This window comes from Spea bombifrons, chromosome 6 (genome assembly GCF_027358695.1).
Source record: "Spea bombifrons isolate aSpeBom1 chromosome 6, aSpeBom1.2.pri, whole genome shotgun sequence".
NCBI classification, from domain to species: domain Eukaryota; kingdom Metazoa; phylum Chordata; class Amphibia; order Anura; family Pelobatidae; genus Spea; species Spea bombifrons.
Window position 1 is genome coordinate 15401997 of NC_071092.1, and position 15388 is coordinate 15417384.

The 15388-nt window shown below is 37.4% G+C and overlaps 1 protein-coding gene across 1 annotated transcript in view; it reads right to left on the bottom strand.

Moving 5' to 3' along the window:
* The window catches only part of KIFAP3 (kinesin associated protein 3), a 69023-nt gene that overhangs the window by 24567 nt on the left and 29068 nt on the right, over positions 1-15388 (bottom strand). The window contains exon 11 of the mRNA XM_053469412.1: positions 8844-8944. Within this exon, the coding sequence (XP_053325387.1) occupies positions 8844-8944 (101 nt within the window). The remainder of the gene's footprint in view (positions 1-8843; positions 8945-15388) is intronic.

Below are 15388 nucleotides of genomic sequence, written 5' to 3' on the forward strand. Positions count from 1 at the left end.
GTGCCACCTTTGCCCCCAGGTTGTCAGTACCCTCAGTTTATCTGTGCCATCATTGCCCCCAAACTACTTGTCTGTGCTTTATTTGGCCCTCCCCCTTCCAACATACACTCTCGCACACATATGTAAACATTTACACCAATTACACACACACTCACTAGCACACACTCCATCTCAACACACGCACACACCCACACACCCACACAATTGCGTATCCATGCACACACCCACAATTACGCATCCATGCTCACACACACAATTGCACATCCATGCTCACACACAATTGCACATCCATGCTCACACACACACAATTGCACATCCATGCTCACATACATACATGCATACATATATACAAACAAACATATATATATATATATATATATATATATATATATATATATACATACACACACACGCATACATACCACCCCTTCCCCGCTTACCTCTCATCTCTCCAGCAGCTTTCTCTTTGGCTGCTCGCACACTCTATGAGCAGCCTCGGTTTCACTTTGCAGTCACAAGACAAAGTGTGATCCTGATAAGTTCCTGTCTCCCTGTGCCAGTTCAAAATTGTTTAGAAAAGGCCCTTTCTAAACTATTTTGAAATGGTACGAAGAGACAGGAACAAGTGGTCACAAGGACCCCTTTAGTTTACGCCACTGAATCTCATGATTGAAAATAGGTCTATTGATAAAGGAAGTTGGAATAAAACCAGGTTTTGGCAATGCTAACCTACACTACTGAATACAGTACTATATTTATCACCATGGAAATTATTTTCCTTTTACAATATATTGAAAATAAAATATGCATCCATAGCTTGTGAACTTGAGTACTAGACTGAGGGAGGATGATGAAAACTCAGTTTAGAAGTAAATTGTGCAATGTTACAGGGGAAATATAGAGACTATGGTACAAAAAAGAGTGGTGAAGGCTAAAGCCTGGGGAGAAAGTAGGTTAAAGCATAAACTGAAGGGTAGTTATGCACCAAGCAGTGGAAAGGGGCCTTGCAGCTGCATGAGGTAGTCAGATGAACTATAGTCCCTGGGGTTTGGGGAAACAGACCAACATATCTGATGTTGGTGAAGAAAATAAGATTGATACTTACAGAGGAATCCTATTTTCCACCACCTTTGAAAAACTAGTATGAAAGAATGCAAAAGAATAAAGCATAACTTGGAACATAGTTCCATATGATCTACTATGTGAGATAAGAGGGTGGTAGATAAATAGAATAGGCTAATACAGTAAGGGATGTTAACAATGAATGTGCTGAGCATAAAGCTATTCTGAATCTGAAAAAAGATCAAGTACACATCCCTTCCGCTACATGGGAGATCAGGCTTAAAATGCCAGATCACGTGACAACGGCAGACAGGATATCCCTTGCAGGGTCTGTCTAGACCCTGCTGCGATATCCGATCGCTCCGATGATGCACTGATCACAGCCACTGTGATCTCCATGCAAGTCTATGGAGACTTGCATGGAGATCACAGTGTGATCGCTGCAGAGGGAGCGCAGGGGGGAGAGTGAGAAACCATGTTTCTCACTCTTCTCACATGCTGAAAAACGAAACAAAAAAAAGTGTTAGTGATTTTTTTTTAACAATAAAATAATCACTAGAATAATACAATAAATAATAAAAAAAAATAAACAATAAAGTGAGCTAAGTGATGTCATTGTGACTAGCATTAATCACCCTAAGGGGACCTCTAACCACACTGCACTGATAACAGTGCAAATGTTTGTTTGTTTTTTTTTAAATACAAAAAATAAAATAAATTAGAAAAAAAAGATAATTTAAAAGAAAAGAAAAAATCTTTACATCCTATTGCCCTAGCACAACATCTAAAAGGTATAACTCCCTGCCCCGTTCACAACCCCCAAACCCATTAAGCCATAAGTATGAAAAATACTACCCTATAGGGTGCTATATGTAAGGGATGGATATGGGGTATTTCCATAAACAGGACATGCAGCTAAACAATTTTGAGCGGGTTTCTCGGCTGTAACACATACCCTGTGCAAAAAATCTAAGTAACACAGAAGTGTTGGTTTTTTTTAAAAAAAAAAATCTACAACTTTGTAAAAACTTATGTACACATGTATGTTCCCTATAAGTGCTGGGAAGGTATGGAAATTCTACATAAATTACGTATTTCTGAAATTAGGACACCTGAATTGATACATTTGGAGGGGATTTTCTGTCACTTTACCTAATTTTGTGAGCATTCAGAGGGGAAAATATATTAAAAAAATTGTTTTTTTTCTCCTAGTTTTTCCCAAATTTCTCATCCTAAATTTTCAGCTATCTAACTATGGTATCAAAAGAAAGCCCTCGCTCTCCTTAATAAAACAGTATACAATTTACATTACACTATTCGCAGGAAAGGGGAATAAACGCTGAACTGACATACTGCAAAAATGGCAAAACTGAGGTAGCAAAAAAACCCTGGGACTGAAGGGGTTAACTTAATACAAAAACACATACACAATAAAAACAAACAAAAACACTACATTTCGCAACACACAAAATAGAAATAAAATACTGTGGCTACACTTCCTACGCATTTTATAATAGTTACAATATAACACCCATCAAGGACATAATAACTGAATACTTATGGCAATGCACAGTTTTTTAGTACCTAATGATTTTAACAAATGAAAATAAAGTGAAAAACCATTTAGAAAGTCATTGAAATCAGAGTATTCTTGCTTTAAACATAAAAGGGAATCTTGTTTGAAATGTGAAACATTTCATGCTTTTTAATTCATTTAACCTGACATTCTTAAGGACCCTTCTCACTCACTAAACATATTAGTATCCCATACAATTGAGTTAGACAGTGCTGATCCTAGTTGATGGATACCCCTCTTCACTTGTGTTATTTCTATTAATGATTGATGAACAATTAAAGCAGGGGTGATGGATGATCCAGTGCTCTAAAAGTTCAAGAACATGGGAGATTAATGTTTGTATTGTATACTAACGGATTCCCTAATCCACTTACAGTTATTATGCCACACCTGTCCTTCTTAAGTATTGCTTGTAATTTATTTTACTGACATTTTTACATTTTGTCTTGTACAGCGGGCAATTACGTTCAAGGGTTCCATGTATAAAGTGGATATAGAGGCAAAAGGTGATCATTGTTGACCTTATTTGCATGCACCTACCCAGAATCCCTTGTGGTTGTGGCAGCACCATGAGATTTCTGAGGGAAAAAACAAGCCTTCTGGCTTGTCTGGTGTCTGTACATGAGTGTTTTATAATGCTTCTACTACCCCCTAATTTTAAGTGGAAGGGTTTTCCATCACCTTTACCCACCATAACTTTTGTTATTGGTATTTCACTGACATTTTTAGAAACCGATCCTGGGAGAAAACTCATTTTTTTCAGTTAACATTGTTATTATTATCTATTTATACTGCAGTAGTAGATCACATAGTCATGTGTCCAATTAATTTATACACATATGTTTTAAGTATTTATAAGGAAGAAAACACGAGTGGCTTTTACAAGAATAGTACCCTTTTGGCTAATTATACTTTTTCTATTAATAGTTTTATTAAATACTGAGAGTGACTGAATAGCTGATATACATCAGATTACTTTATGGCCCTGGAAACAAATGTTTTATTTACAGTACCTCCTGGGATCCTTACACAGTCCTTAAAAGCAAAACATCACAAAATTAAAACTAAGATTAAATAGCAATGCCAGCAGTGAACAGCTCAATTAACAAAAGACATGACTGACAGCTCTGTCTACAACATCTGTTTATTTAAATAAATGAAAAAGGAAACCTACATCATGGTATACATTAAGACAGGCAAGCTGTCCTTTCTCTAGTCTGATTCATTTAAAGTGTTGTGTTTGGTCTCTGTATTGCTCATTATGCTGTTTTATTTAATATGATTGCAACCCGTGGCACTTCAAAAGCAGGCATAATTGGTACCCATTGGGAAATATTAACATTGAATTTGTCCTGCTTTAACGGGGCCCATTGTCATCTTTTAGTGATTTAGCAGGAAGGCATTTAAAAGGGCTGCAGGCATTCTGAAGAGGTAAGTAGGGGCTTAATCAGACAAGTCCCATATTGAGTATCGGATACCACAGAGCCTGCACTAAAATCACTGTGTCTAGACTCTCTGGCACCTGACTTCACTTATTTACCAGTGACCAGAGGCCAAACCCTACAGCTCTTTCTGTTCACATACACCTCAGCTCCCTCCCCCATCCTGCACATCTTTAAGTGATTATACTGCAGCTCTGCATGCCTAAGGAATCCCTCTTCAGACCAACTACTCCCTTGATCAACTGTTTGAAGTGATGCACTGAACTTGGCCAGATAATGGAGAATGGAGCACAGAGGAGTCCGGTGGGGAGGGAGGTTTTGGGCAAGCAACCTCAAGATCAAAGCAAGACTGAAAAGACAAGGGTAAAGAAACATGTGGATAGCAAGTCACACTCCTTGGTGGTAAAACTAATATTGAATGTACATATGACATCACTGCATTACCATGCTCTTTGATTGGCTGAGCAATTACCTGTAAAAATAGTCTGTAAGCATCTGGTTGGCATTTGCACCCATTTAAACAAAACACGCAATTCCAGAGGTCCAAATAACAATGAACTGTTAATGTTTTCTTCTGTTACTAGAATAACACTATTAGCTCTTGACCTCCGGTAGATTCTGTAACCCCCAAAATTGTTTAAAACATCATCTCCAAGTTAGGCATCGAAAAATGTTCTGTTTCAAAGCTTGTAACAGGAAACAAAATTGCATATTTGGTTGCATAAAAAAATATTTAGACTATAAAACATGGAGCTATTCATATGACTGTATTTATAATTACCCATACAGATTCAGTAAAAGACAAATATTCAGGTTATACTGAACCTGCATATAACCTGAATATTTGTCTTTTGGTATACAGTTAACTAACATAATGAGTTCTAATCCCTAAAGGCAGAGCTGAAACGCAAGTTGACAGGAAACATGTGGTGTCAACACCTTTATTTCACTATACAAATATATTAATGAAGCACTTCTGCTGCAGAAAAAGCTTGTTTGGCCCTGTAGAATGCATAGTTAATTCAGTGAGGTTTCTTCAATGTCTCCTCTTCAACGGACAATATGCAGGGCCAGATCAAACCCTCTTACTGTAGACACTTATCCGTGTCACTTAATAATGAATAGTGAACTGAGAGAATTGAAGCCACAATTCTCATAATTCATCAATTATTATAGTCTTGTATTTATATCAAAAACAATAAATTGCTTGAAGTAACCAATCAGTGGCAAGACTCATTGGGACACTGAGGGGATGGAAAGCTGCAGCTTCTCTCTATGATAGTGTTTTTCTCTTTTTTTTTTTTGCGTTGTTAAGAATGTATATGAAAGTATTTACAAAGTATATGTATTCATTGAGCAGGGGCAATGATTTTTAAACAACACCCTCTTACTGCACAATGAAAATTACCTTGAACTATGGATTTTATACAATCAATGAAAAACTTTCGAAGAAATCACTTAACAGGAAGTAGTTTAACTACGGTATGTTGTAAAATAATATTACAAAGGATATAGATAATGTTTTAATCCCAGACACAGATGTTTATTACATACAGGCTGGCTATTATATTTTACCTGTAATTCTGTCGTCTTGTTTGTCACAGCTTTAAAATTACAGCACAAGCTAATTCTAAAATGTATTTTACTGAAGTACATGTTTAGACTAAAACATCTTAGTCTATCCATTAAGCACAATGGCAAAAACTTTAATTGAACAGGTTAAATGCAACATATGTTTTAACTGATGAAGAAACTAAATGTGTCTATCACTGAATAAAAAACCACAACTGTACTATGGAATACATAAACACTACTGATAAGGAAGCTTTTTTATTTTTTTTTAAATACGTAACCAACCCCTCTACCTCAAATAAAAAAAAATGCCCCTATCAACAATATTAAAGTATTTATTATTTTAGAGTAAGGGACTTTAAAAGGCAATGATGAGGAAGCCTAGTCATAGACCTACTGAAACTGATTTGTAGCCCTTCCAGGAGTCACGCTCACTTTAAAAAATGTGATAATTTTGAATCATATTTGATATAGACGAAAAAAACAAGATATGGAAAAAACAATATGATGGGGTTTGAAACTTTTTGTGGCACTGCATATTAGTTAAAAGAAATATACATGCTCATGCTTCAAATGTCCAACATCCCAACCAGACAACGTGTTAATAGGTTTATTGGTTTATGTGTTAATGCTCATATATGGTATCCGGTGCAAATGATAGTTTGCTAATGTGGTCTGCTCCCCACTCTGCTTGGTTCATGGATCAGCATTCTGCAACCTCCTTGAAATTCACTCCTCAATGCCCATCTGAGTTTAAGGCCCCGATGCTCAGCACAGGTAGCTCACAGTAGCTCAAAGTCTCTTTGCCCCTTCTGTGGAATATGTAACAACAACTCTCAAACTGGTACTTCAATACTGTGTACTGACCTATGACTGTAGTACATGGGTTATGATAAATCTGAAACAACTGAAAAAAAATGAAAAAGAAAAAAATATATATTTTGGTCTTGGGTAGAAAATAACTAATTTGTCAAGCAGTAGTCTGCACCAGGTTGCCATCTGTTAGGAGGCAGACTGACTAAAGCATTTCTAGTCATTGTGTGCCTACTAATATGGCATTTAACATATCTTATATACTACATTCAGTCTCTAAGACAGTGTCTACAGTGTCTACAGTGTCTACAGCATCCGGTAGAGTATGCAGTCTCAGTAGGCCAAGTACTGTTTTTTTGTTTAAATCAGTAAGTTTCACAACTGTACCAATGCTTTGTAGCAAGGTGTTCCAGGTAAACAGGAACCTTCTAGGCATCAAGCAACATGTGACATAATAACGACAAGATGCACTGGCAAAATGATTATAAGCTACTGCTTATTCATTCATTTTTTTAATAGGAATAGTAATAGGTGACCTTTTTGTAGGTGCATATAGTCCAGGAGACCTAATGCTTTTCATGTTACACATATACCCACATACAAGCAGCCTTAGGCAATTTCAAAATGTTTTTATAAGACATTATTTCCATTTTATATGGGACTTGGATTACTCCAAATCTGGGCACCACATCAAAAAGTTTAGACGAAGGAAATACAAGCTTTCTTTTTAATAAAATACTCTTCAAATTAAGGATGATGTCCTTGAAAAACCAACAAGTGCTTACATGGCTTCCCAGAAACATCATAACATTTTATGAGATCAAATTCCTCCAGGGAAGTAGCGTACTTGGGCAAAACTTTTGGTTTTCAGGAATTTTTACAAAACATTGAGGTGAAATTAGGGATCAAAACAATAGAAAACAATTTTAGTGTTTTTGACTTTCTACATTCTAAATTGCCCTTTGTGATTTACTAAAATCAAAATGAAGTATTTTTTAGGGAATATAGGCCTATAGGAATAAAGATAATTTTCTCTTATTTCGGACTACTGAGGACTAGCCCAGGGGAGGCAGCCTTTCCGGTCTCCTCTATGGAATCCCTACTGTTTTTTTGTGATTCACCACGGGGCCCTGTTGAGCTGGTTAGGGAGATTCGTGATCTCCCCAACCTGTCCTGTAGGCTACAGCTGCTGATTGGGCGGATGTGCGCCCCCTCGCAGCTCTGTGACTGACTTAAGAAAGGTAGTAGCTACCAGGGAACATGACATTCCAAAATGAATCACAGGTCATCTTATGACATGGAAAACAAAAGAAAGCACGAGGTGTTTCGCTGATCTCTGAAGAAATTACCGCTAGTTTAAATATACATGCTGTCACCTCTCTGACGACGGAGGAGTGCAGGCGGGCGGCTGTTCGCACTCACCGGTCATCTAGGAGAGGGGACACCTCTTTAGTGCCGGACGGAGGCGGGCAGAAACCTGCACACGTCCGCTGATCTCATAAAACTACTGCTGGTCGCTGATGAGTCGATCGGGGGTAGCCGATCGCCGACATCAGGACAGGCAGTGGTTCTGTGGGTCTTGCAAAGATTCATACTTACCGGCGGGCATCTTCGTGAGGTTTTCGTTCAGCCTCTGGGGGCGTGGTTGTGCTGTTTAGAGGAGGGTCCTGGGTTAGACGTCTGGAGCAGGTGCCGAATTTAAATTCCCAGCTCTGCTCTCTTTAGTTACCCTGTTGTGGTCCTCATGTACGGTTGTGCTTTTCGCTGTTGCGTGAACTATTTGACCCTTTGCCTGCCTGATTCAGTACCTTAGCCTGAGTTTCCCGGTTACCAGTTTGGCTCGTCTCAGAACACGCTCCGTGTTAGACCTGTGGCTTGTATGACTACGCGATTTGTGCACCGACTCGGCTATCCTGACTACCCAGATTGTGTTAACCCTTGCTTTACTGTATCAAGTTACTCCTTGTCTGCAACACCTTGCATTCTCAACTCATATCTATTTTATTCATTTCACCTGGCCTCCTCACTGTTGGGATCATCTAAGCCCTGGGGGCTGCGGCCAGGGGTCTCCCTATTCCCAGTTTCTGTGCAACACTTAAAGGATTTTCAATTTCTTGAAAATGAAATAGTGTACTGTGCTGCAGTGCACAGTATGCTTTAAGCTAATTCACTTGGAAAATATTCAATGCTTTTCTTTCACCATACACAATTAGTATTTCCAGGTTTATTTAAACTAAAGTGTTATCACCACAAAGAGATGGAGGAAGAAACATGATAATGCAAAGCACTTATAACTTAAAGCTATTATCGATGCCAACAGTTAACTGAAAAGATTTTATTTTTCACACACCATTATTATTTTTGTATGTTACACTTACTTGGGGTATGCAGTCTGTGTAAGCAAACATCGATTTAAATCGGTCATCCATGCTGATATGGTAAAGAATGCACATAACAATCTGCTTGTAGTTTTCATTATCTGGAAAGCAAATAATATTATGGGTCAACATGTTAAGATTTGCAGCACTCAAATGAAACAAATTGTGTGGTTCTATAATACTAATACAATGTTCAATAGTGCTGCTACCTCAAATCTCTGAAGCTCAGTTGTGCTTTACATCTCTGAAAGCAAATAAAGGAAACGAGTTGTAATCTAACATACCCTGACAACTGACAATGGCTACTTACAATTACTATTGTAATGGCAGGCTATCAGGACATTTCCTCCTGACACAAAGAAGCTATGAACATATCACATATATATACATATACATATATATATATATATATATATATATATATACACACACATATATACACACACGTAATCTGTCAAAGATTTACCATCATCTAAAGTAGCTCTCTCAAAATTGGCAAGATAACCAATGTATTTATATCCCCAAGTTAGAGAATTTTAATGCATGTGGATCAGTGTAGGCATTCTGCAGGCACTGGAGCTCCCTGCCAGGGACCAATACAGTCGCTTGCACGGATCTGTAACTCCTGGAACCTCCCCAGGCCGAGTTTTGGCACTAGGATTTTAAAAGTCCGTACGAGCGACTCTATTGGTCGCCAGCAGTGAGCTAATCTGACATCAACCAATGAAGGGCAGTTGCAATTCATTGGCTGATGGCAGATGAGGCCCCTGCTGGTGACCAATAGAGTCGCTCGTACGGACCATTAAAATCCTGGCGCCAAAGCCAATGCATACCGCATTAACCCCTTCTAAAAAAACGAACATGAAGAATGTAGATGAATATTCGTCCGAACCAAAACACAGGAACGGGCAAATATTTGTGGAATACGAAGATGTTTTTTTCCCACGAATATGAAGAGTTGGCCCGCGCCTAAGACTACTGCTGTTACCTGGACTAATAAAATAGAGTTTGTTTTAAATTTTGTATATTTTTTTTTTTAAATACATTTTATCTTCTGTTCTATATTCACCAAGTATACTAATGTGGTATATAAACAGGTAGTCTGAAGAATATGCTACCATCATGTATCTCAACATTAAATATACTTAAAAACAATTATATCAAGTGGTTATTTAATAGTTATAAGAAGTATTAAAAGTGATAAAATAGTAATACTAAGTACCGTATTTGCTCGATTATAAGACGACCCTGATTATAAGACGACCCCCCCAAAATCTGAATATTAACTTAGGAAAAAAAGAAAAAGCCTGAATATAAGACGACCCCAAAGGAAAAAAGTTTTACCAGTAAATGTTAATTCATGTAAACTATTTTTTTTAATAAAAGCTATGATTGAGAAAAAAAAAAATTTTGTTTTTATTTCTTGTACCTGTCCCCCAGTTACGCACATCTGCCCCCAGGCTTGCCACTCCAATATGGCACTGTGGCCCATGATATGCCTTTTAACCCTCTATATGCCACTGTGCCCCATGGTATGCCTTTTGACCCCCTATGTGCCACTCTGCCTCCAGAAATGCCTTATACCCCTATATCCCATTCTGGCATTTAGGGGGTTAAAATGCATATTATGGGGCAGAGTGGCATATAGGGAGGTATAAGGCATTTCAGGAGGCAGGATGGCATTAAGGGAGTTAAAAGGCATTGTATAGAGCACTCTGCCTCCAGAAATGCCTTATACCCCTATATGCCACTCTGGCATTTAGGGGGTTAAAAGGCATATTATGGGGCAGAGTGGCATATAGGGAGGTATAAGGCATTTCAGGAGGCAGAGTGCTCTATTAAATGCCCTCTTAACGCCACTCCAGAAATGCCCTATGCCCCCATTTAACACACACACACACACACACACGCCCTATACCCCCATTTAACTAACACCCTATACCACCATTTAACTAACACACACACACTCTCTCTCTCTCTCTCACCCCCTCTCCCCTCTCAGCCCTCTCTTACCGGTGCTTCCAGCCGGGGCAGCGGGTTGACGTCGCCTTCCGCGGCAGCCGGAAGGAGGTGGAGTTGGCAGCGGGGGTTTGTCTGCGTCCGTCGCGTATACTTTCCCCGGCTGTCAGAGATCAGAGTTCCCCGCACCGGTGCAGCACCGGTGCGGTGAACTCTGATCTCTGACAGTCGGGGAAGGTGTACGCGACGGACGGAGACAACCCCCGCTGCTAGCCACACCTCCTTCCGGCTGCAGCGGACGTTGTCTACGCAGATCGCGTAGACGTCAACCCGCTGCCCCGGCAATACAGCAGGAAGCACTGGTAAGTGTGTGTATGATGGGGGGGGGGTGAGACAGGAGGATCCAGGTACCCTGCAGCGGTGCGGGGGATCTGGATCTTAGTCTCCTAATCAGACCTCTATTTGAGGTCTGATTAGAAGACGACCCCGATTAGAAGACGAGGGGTATTTTTCAGAGCATTTGCTCTGAAAAAAACCTCGTCTTATAATCGAGCAAATACGGTAATACTTGTTTCTATATTTGGACAAAAATAGGGTCCCATTAGCTTTAAGTGTGATTATTGAAGTTATTAAAAAAGCATATCATAGCTATTAATTTCTCTTTTTTCAACTAACATTATCCTTTTGAGGCAATACACAGGAAAAATAAAAAATCGGAATTTCACATAACTGTTCTGTTTGAGAAGTTGACTGACCTCTTTGAAACATGGATATCTGCCACATTGTTTAGCAAAAGTGGATTACACTGATTTATTTTGAACCAGGTTTAATAATGCCATAGCATAAGACTATGCTGCCCCACAATAATTTATATTATAGTAATCATGTGAACACTTTTGTGGACAGTCTTTAAAGTTAACATTGTACTTATAAAGACTTGGCACTCCTCTTCTGGGTAATGTCTTAAAATAAAAAAAGGCTTATAGCTATATATGTGCTTAAGCTTTGCGACAGACATAGTTGGCCATAGTTTCCATTAAGCCACCTGGGTGGGGACATTATTATTATTTTACAGAATAAATAGTATACAGACCTCCATGAGAAAAATGATTCTGGCTCCTTTCTAAATATCAAATTAAACTGTTTTGCATTATAGACTAGACTGTGAGGGGAAATATGAATAATGTTCATTTACTTAAAGGTTACTGTAAAGGGAAATTTTTGGGTTATTCAGCCACAGTCATCTAATACTGAATACATCTGATTTCTGACTGGCATATAATTTAATGTCTATAACAGGTTTGCTATAGTGAGCTCTGTGCAGTAGCGTTTGAGGAACCAGAATAAAATACAGATTTGCAAGAGCCTATCTACATCTGAATCCTAATCTCCTTTTACTTCTTAATGATCACATCCATATAAATTATTACCAAGAAGAATATTTTATTACAATGACTGGCTTCATGGAGGCCCAAGTAACACTGAGCATGGGTATAAAGAATAATGCTATAAAAGATTACAGTAAACCATTTGTAATATTTCCGAGAATATTTCTCTGCAGAGGTTACTTATTCCCATTACCAAGTGGTCATTAGCATCTGCTACAGTTTTATAGATATAACTGCGTCCATAAAATACTTTAAGGAAAGAAATACCAGCTGGGATACAGCTGGATACGCTAGGTGGTAATTGAAATAATGATTTTTTTTGCCAATTAGTACTGGAAAATACATTCTAGTGGGTTAGCAATGGAATTTGCTTATGATTGTATGGGTCGCTGATGTAGTACACATTAGTAACACAGTGGGTGCTAGACTTGAAAAATAAAACTGGCAGGCTGACGAACAAATATCGATGTGTACTGCTCTTATGGTGACATTTACACACACACATATATATATATACATATATATATTTATATATATATATACACATATATATATACACATATATATATATATATTAGTGTGTGTGTGTGTAAATGGAGTAAGACACATTAGTCCAATAGACACGATGTCAAAAAAGTATTGCAGAGTATGCGGTGATACCTTTTTTATTGGACTAACATAATATTTTGAGAGTTATCCTCTCTTCATCAGGTCTGAAGCAATCTATATACATACTGTATAGGCCGCACCCTAAAAGATGGGTGCTTTTTTAAAGAAAAATTTATATTTTTAGAAAAAATACACATTAGTGGAATAGTAAAACAGTATTACGCCAAACACACTGTATTTTAACATTTTTGGTATCTATTATGCAGTTAGCCAACATATATTACATAAAAACAGAAAACCAATAGCCATTTTAATGCACCTTAGTTATAGATATGCCACTCTGGCTCCCCAGATATGCTGCCACTCTGGCTCCCCACAAATTTTGCATTCCTGCGCTAAACCCTGAATATAGGCTGCACCCCCACTTTAAAGCGGGGGGGGAAAGTGCGGCCTATATTCGGGCAAATACGGTATATATATATATATATATATATATATATATATATATATACATATATACATACATACATACATACACACAGTATAGATATATAATAGATATATACACACAAACACACATATATATCCAAATAAATGTAGTGTTAGAATATCCATAGGTTATGTATACCCCAGTCCACTATAACAATAGTGACAACAGCACAGCCATGAATCAGTAGAACACGCACACTTACAGGGCTGCAAACTTGGGCGTAGGAACCCCTAAAAATCTAGCATTCTCCTTAATCCTGCCTCGAGTCTTACACATACACTGTCCTTACACACACCTGCCCATTACACACACATACATACACCAGCTTACAGACACACAAATACCCACACTGGTCTTACACACTCCTTCCCATACACAACGGAAGACCCAGGGTATTTCAAATGCTGGTATTTTAACTGTTTGCATGCATACATTTTAACACCAGCCTTTGTCAATATTTGCAGTAGTATTTTTTTGTGTGTATTTTTCTCACACACGTTGTACCTTAGGTATAAATTTACAGCTCCTTGTATATGTCACTGTCACACAACACCCCAATATGTGTTCAGCAACATCTCCTGAGTACAGTGTTGGGTTGTTTGGAGGCTAAAAGGCCACATTTGGGATGTTTTTTTATTTATTGGAAATTGACACGTGGTCATCCTTCCCCCTATGTTAACAGGTACATTGTTGAACCCAGCCAATTCAATTTACCCCATCAAATTATATATTTTTTAAGTAGAAACCCCATGGGCATTTAACATGCCAGTATTTTAACTCTTTCCATGTGAGTTATATAGTGATGATTTTTGCTCATAAAAATTATTTTTTTATCTATGCAATATCAGTATATTGTTCATATATAAGACTAACATAATGCAACAGATAAACGGAGAAAAACAAACAGGTATTTAAAAAAGTCAATAGTATTTAGAAAGTTATTTAAATGGGGTTGGGGCAGCATGAAGTTACCTATGATATTCAGGACAGAATTCAAATTTTATTGGTTTTGCTGTAGAAAGAAATTAGGTACTGCTGATGTGCACCATGAATTTATGGATTTTCCAGACTGTGGAAAATGTGACATTTCTGTGAAAGCTTTTAGTTTTTCTGTGTAGATGTTTACATCCATGTCTCTACTTGTATAAGTTTCTTGTTTATTTGGAAAGCACAGAATTGACACAGGGATTATAAAGTTTTACATGCATTTAGAGCTATGTTAATCTTTTAAAAGACAAGTTTCTCAATGGAAAACGTTGCTGTAGATGAATGCTGATGAATGCTAAGTACAGGTTTCGAATAAATACACTGTTTTGATCTTCACTCTCTCACTTGGGGCATTCAAGCAGTTTAGGTGTAGCCATTGGTGAAACATCTATTTCTGAGTACCAGAATGATCCAGCAGCAACATTTTTTCCTGACCACACATCCTTAATTCCAGTACGTTTTGTTCCTATTAAAAAAAAATATATATATATGCCAAGATTTTGTCCTAATGTACAAAATGAAAGCTATATAAATGGTTTTATTAAATGGTTTTAAATTATTTTTTATTATGTGCTAAGATATATTTTATAATAGTTATTATTAAATGATTTACAAGTGTACGAGATACAATCTTTGAATTCATTGGTTTCCAATTAATGAGATGGCATAATTGCTATAATTTGTTACATCAATAACTTGTAATTTAAACAAGATATCACGTTGTTCTTGCTAGATCAGCAATTTAAACAAAAAAGGTAGTACACTGTCAACTATGACGTATAAATTCTTAAAATGAAAAAATGTAGGTAACTCAATTACGTGTCAACATTTGGTTCCTCTTTATCTGACTATAATAAACTGTCGCTCCTACTTTTACAGAACCATTTGTACTATATTATCGCTTTACATATCTAACACCTTCTGCGGTTATCTTTTGAACAATTAAATACATTCAAAATCAATATTAAATATAAAATAATCTTATCACTAAATATGTTTGTTAGAGTTAAAACATAAGATGCAGCAAATTTTATATAGACAATATTCATATTTAGCACATATTAAAATAATGTGCCCCTGTAACACTGCAGTTCAGAACTACAGCATTTAAT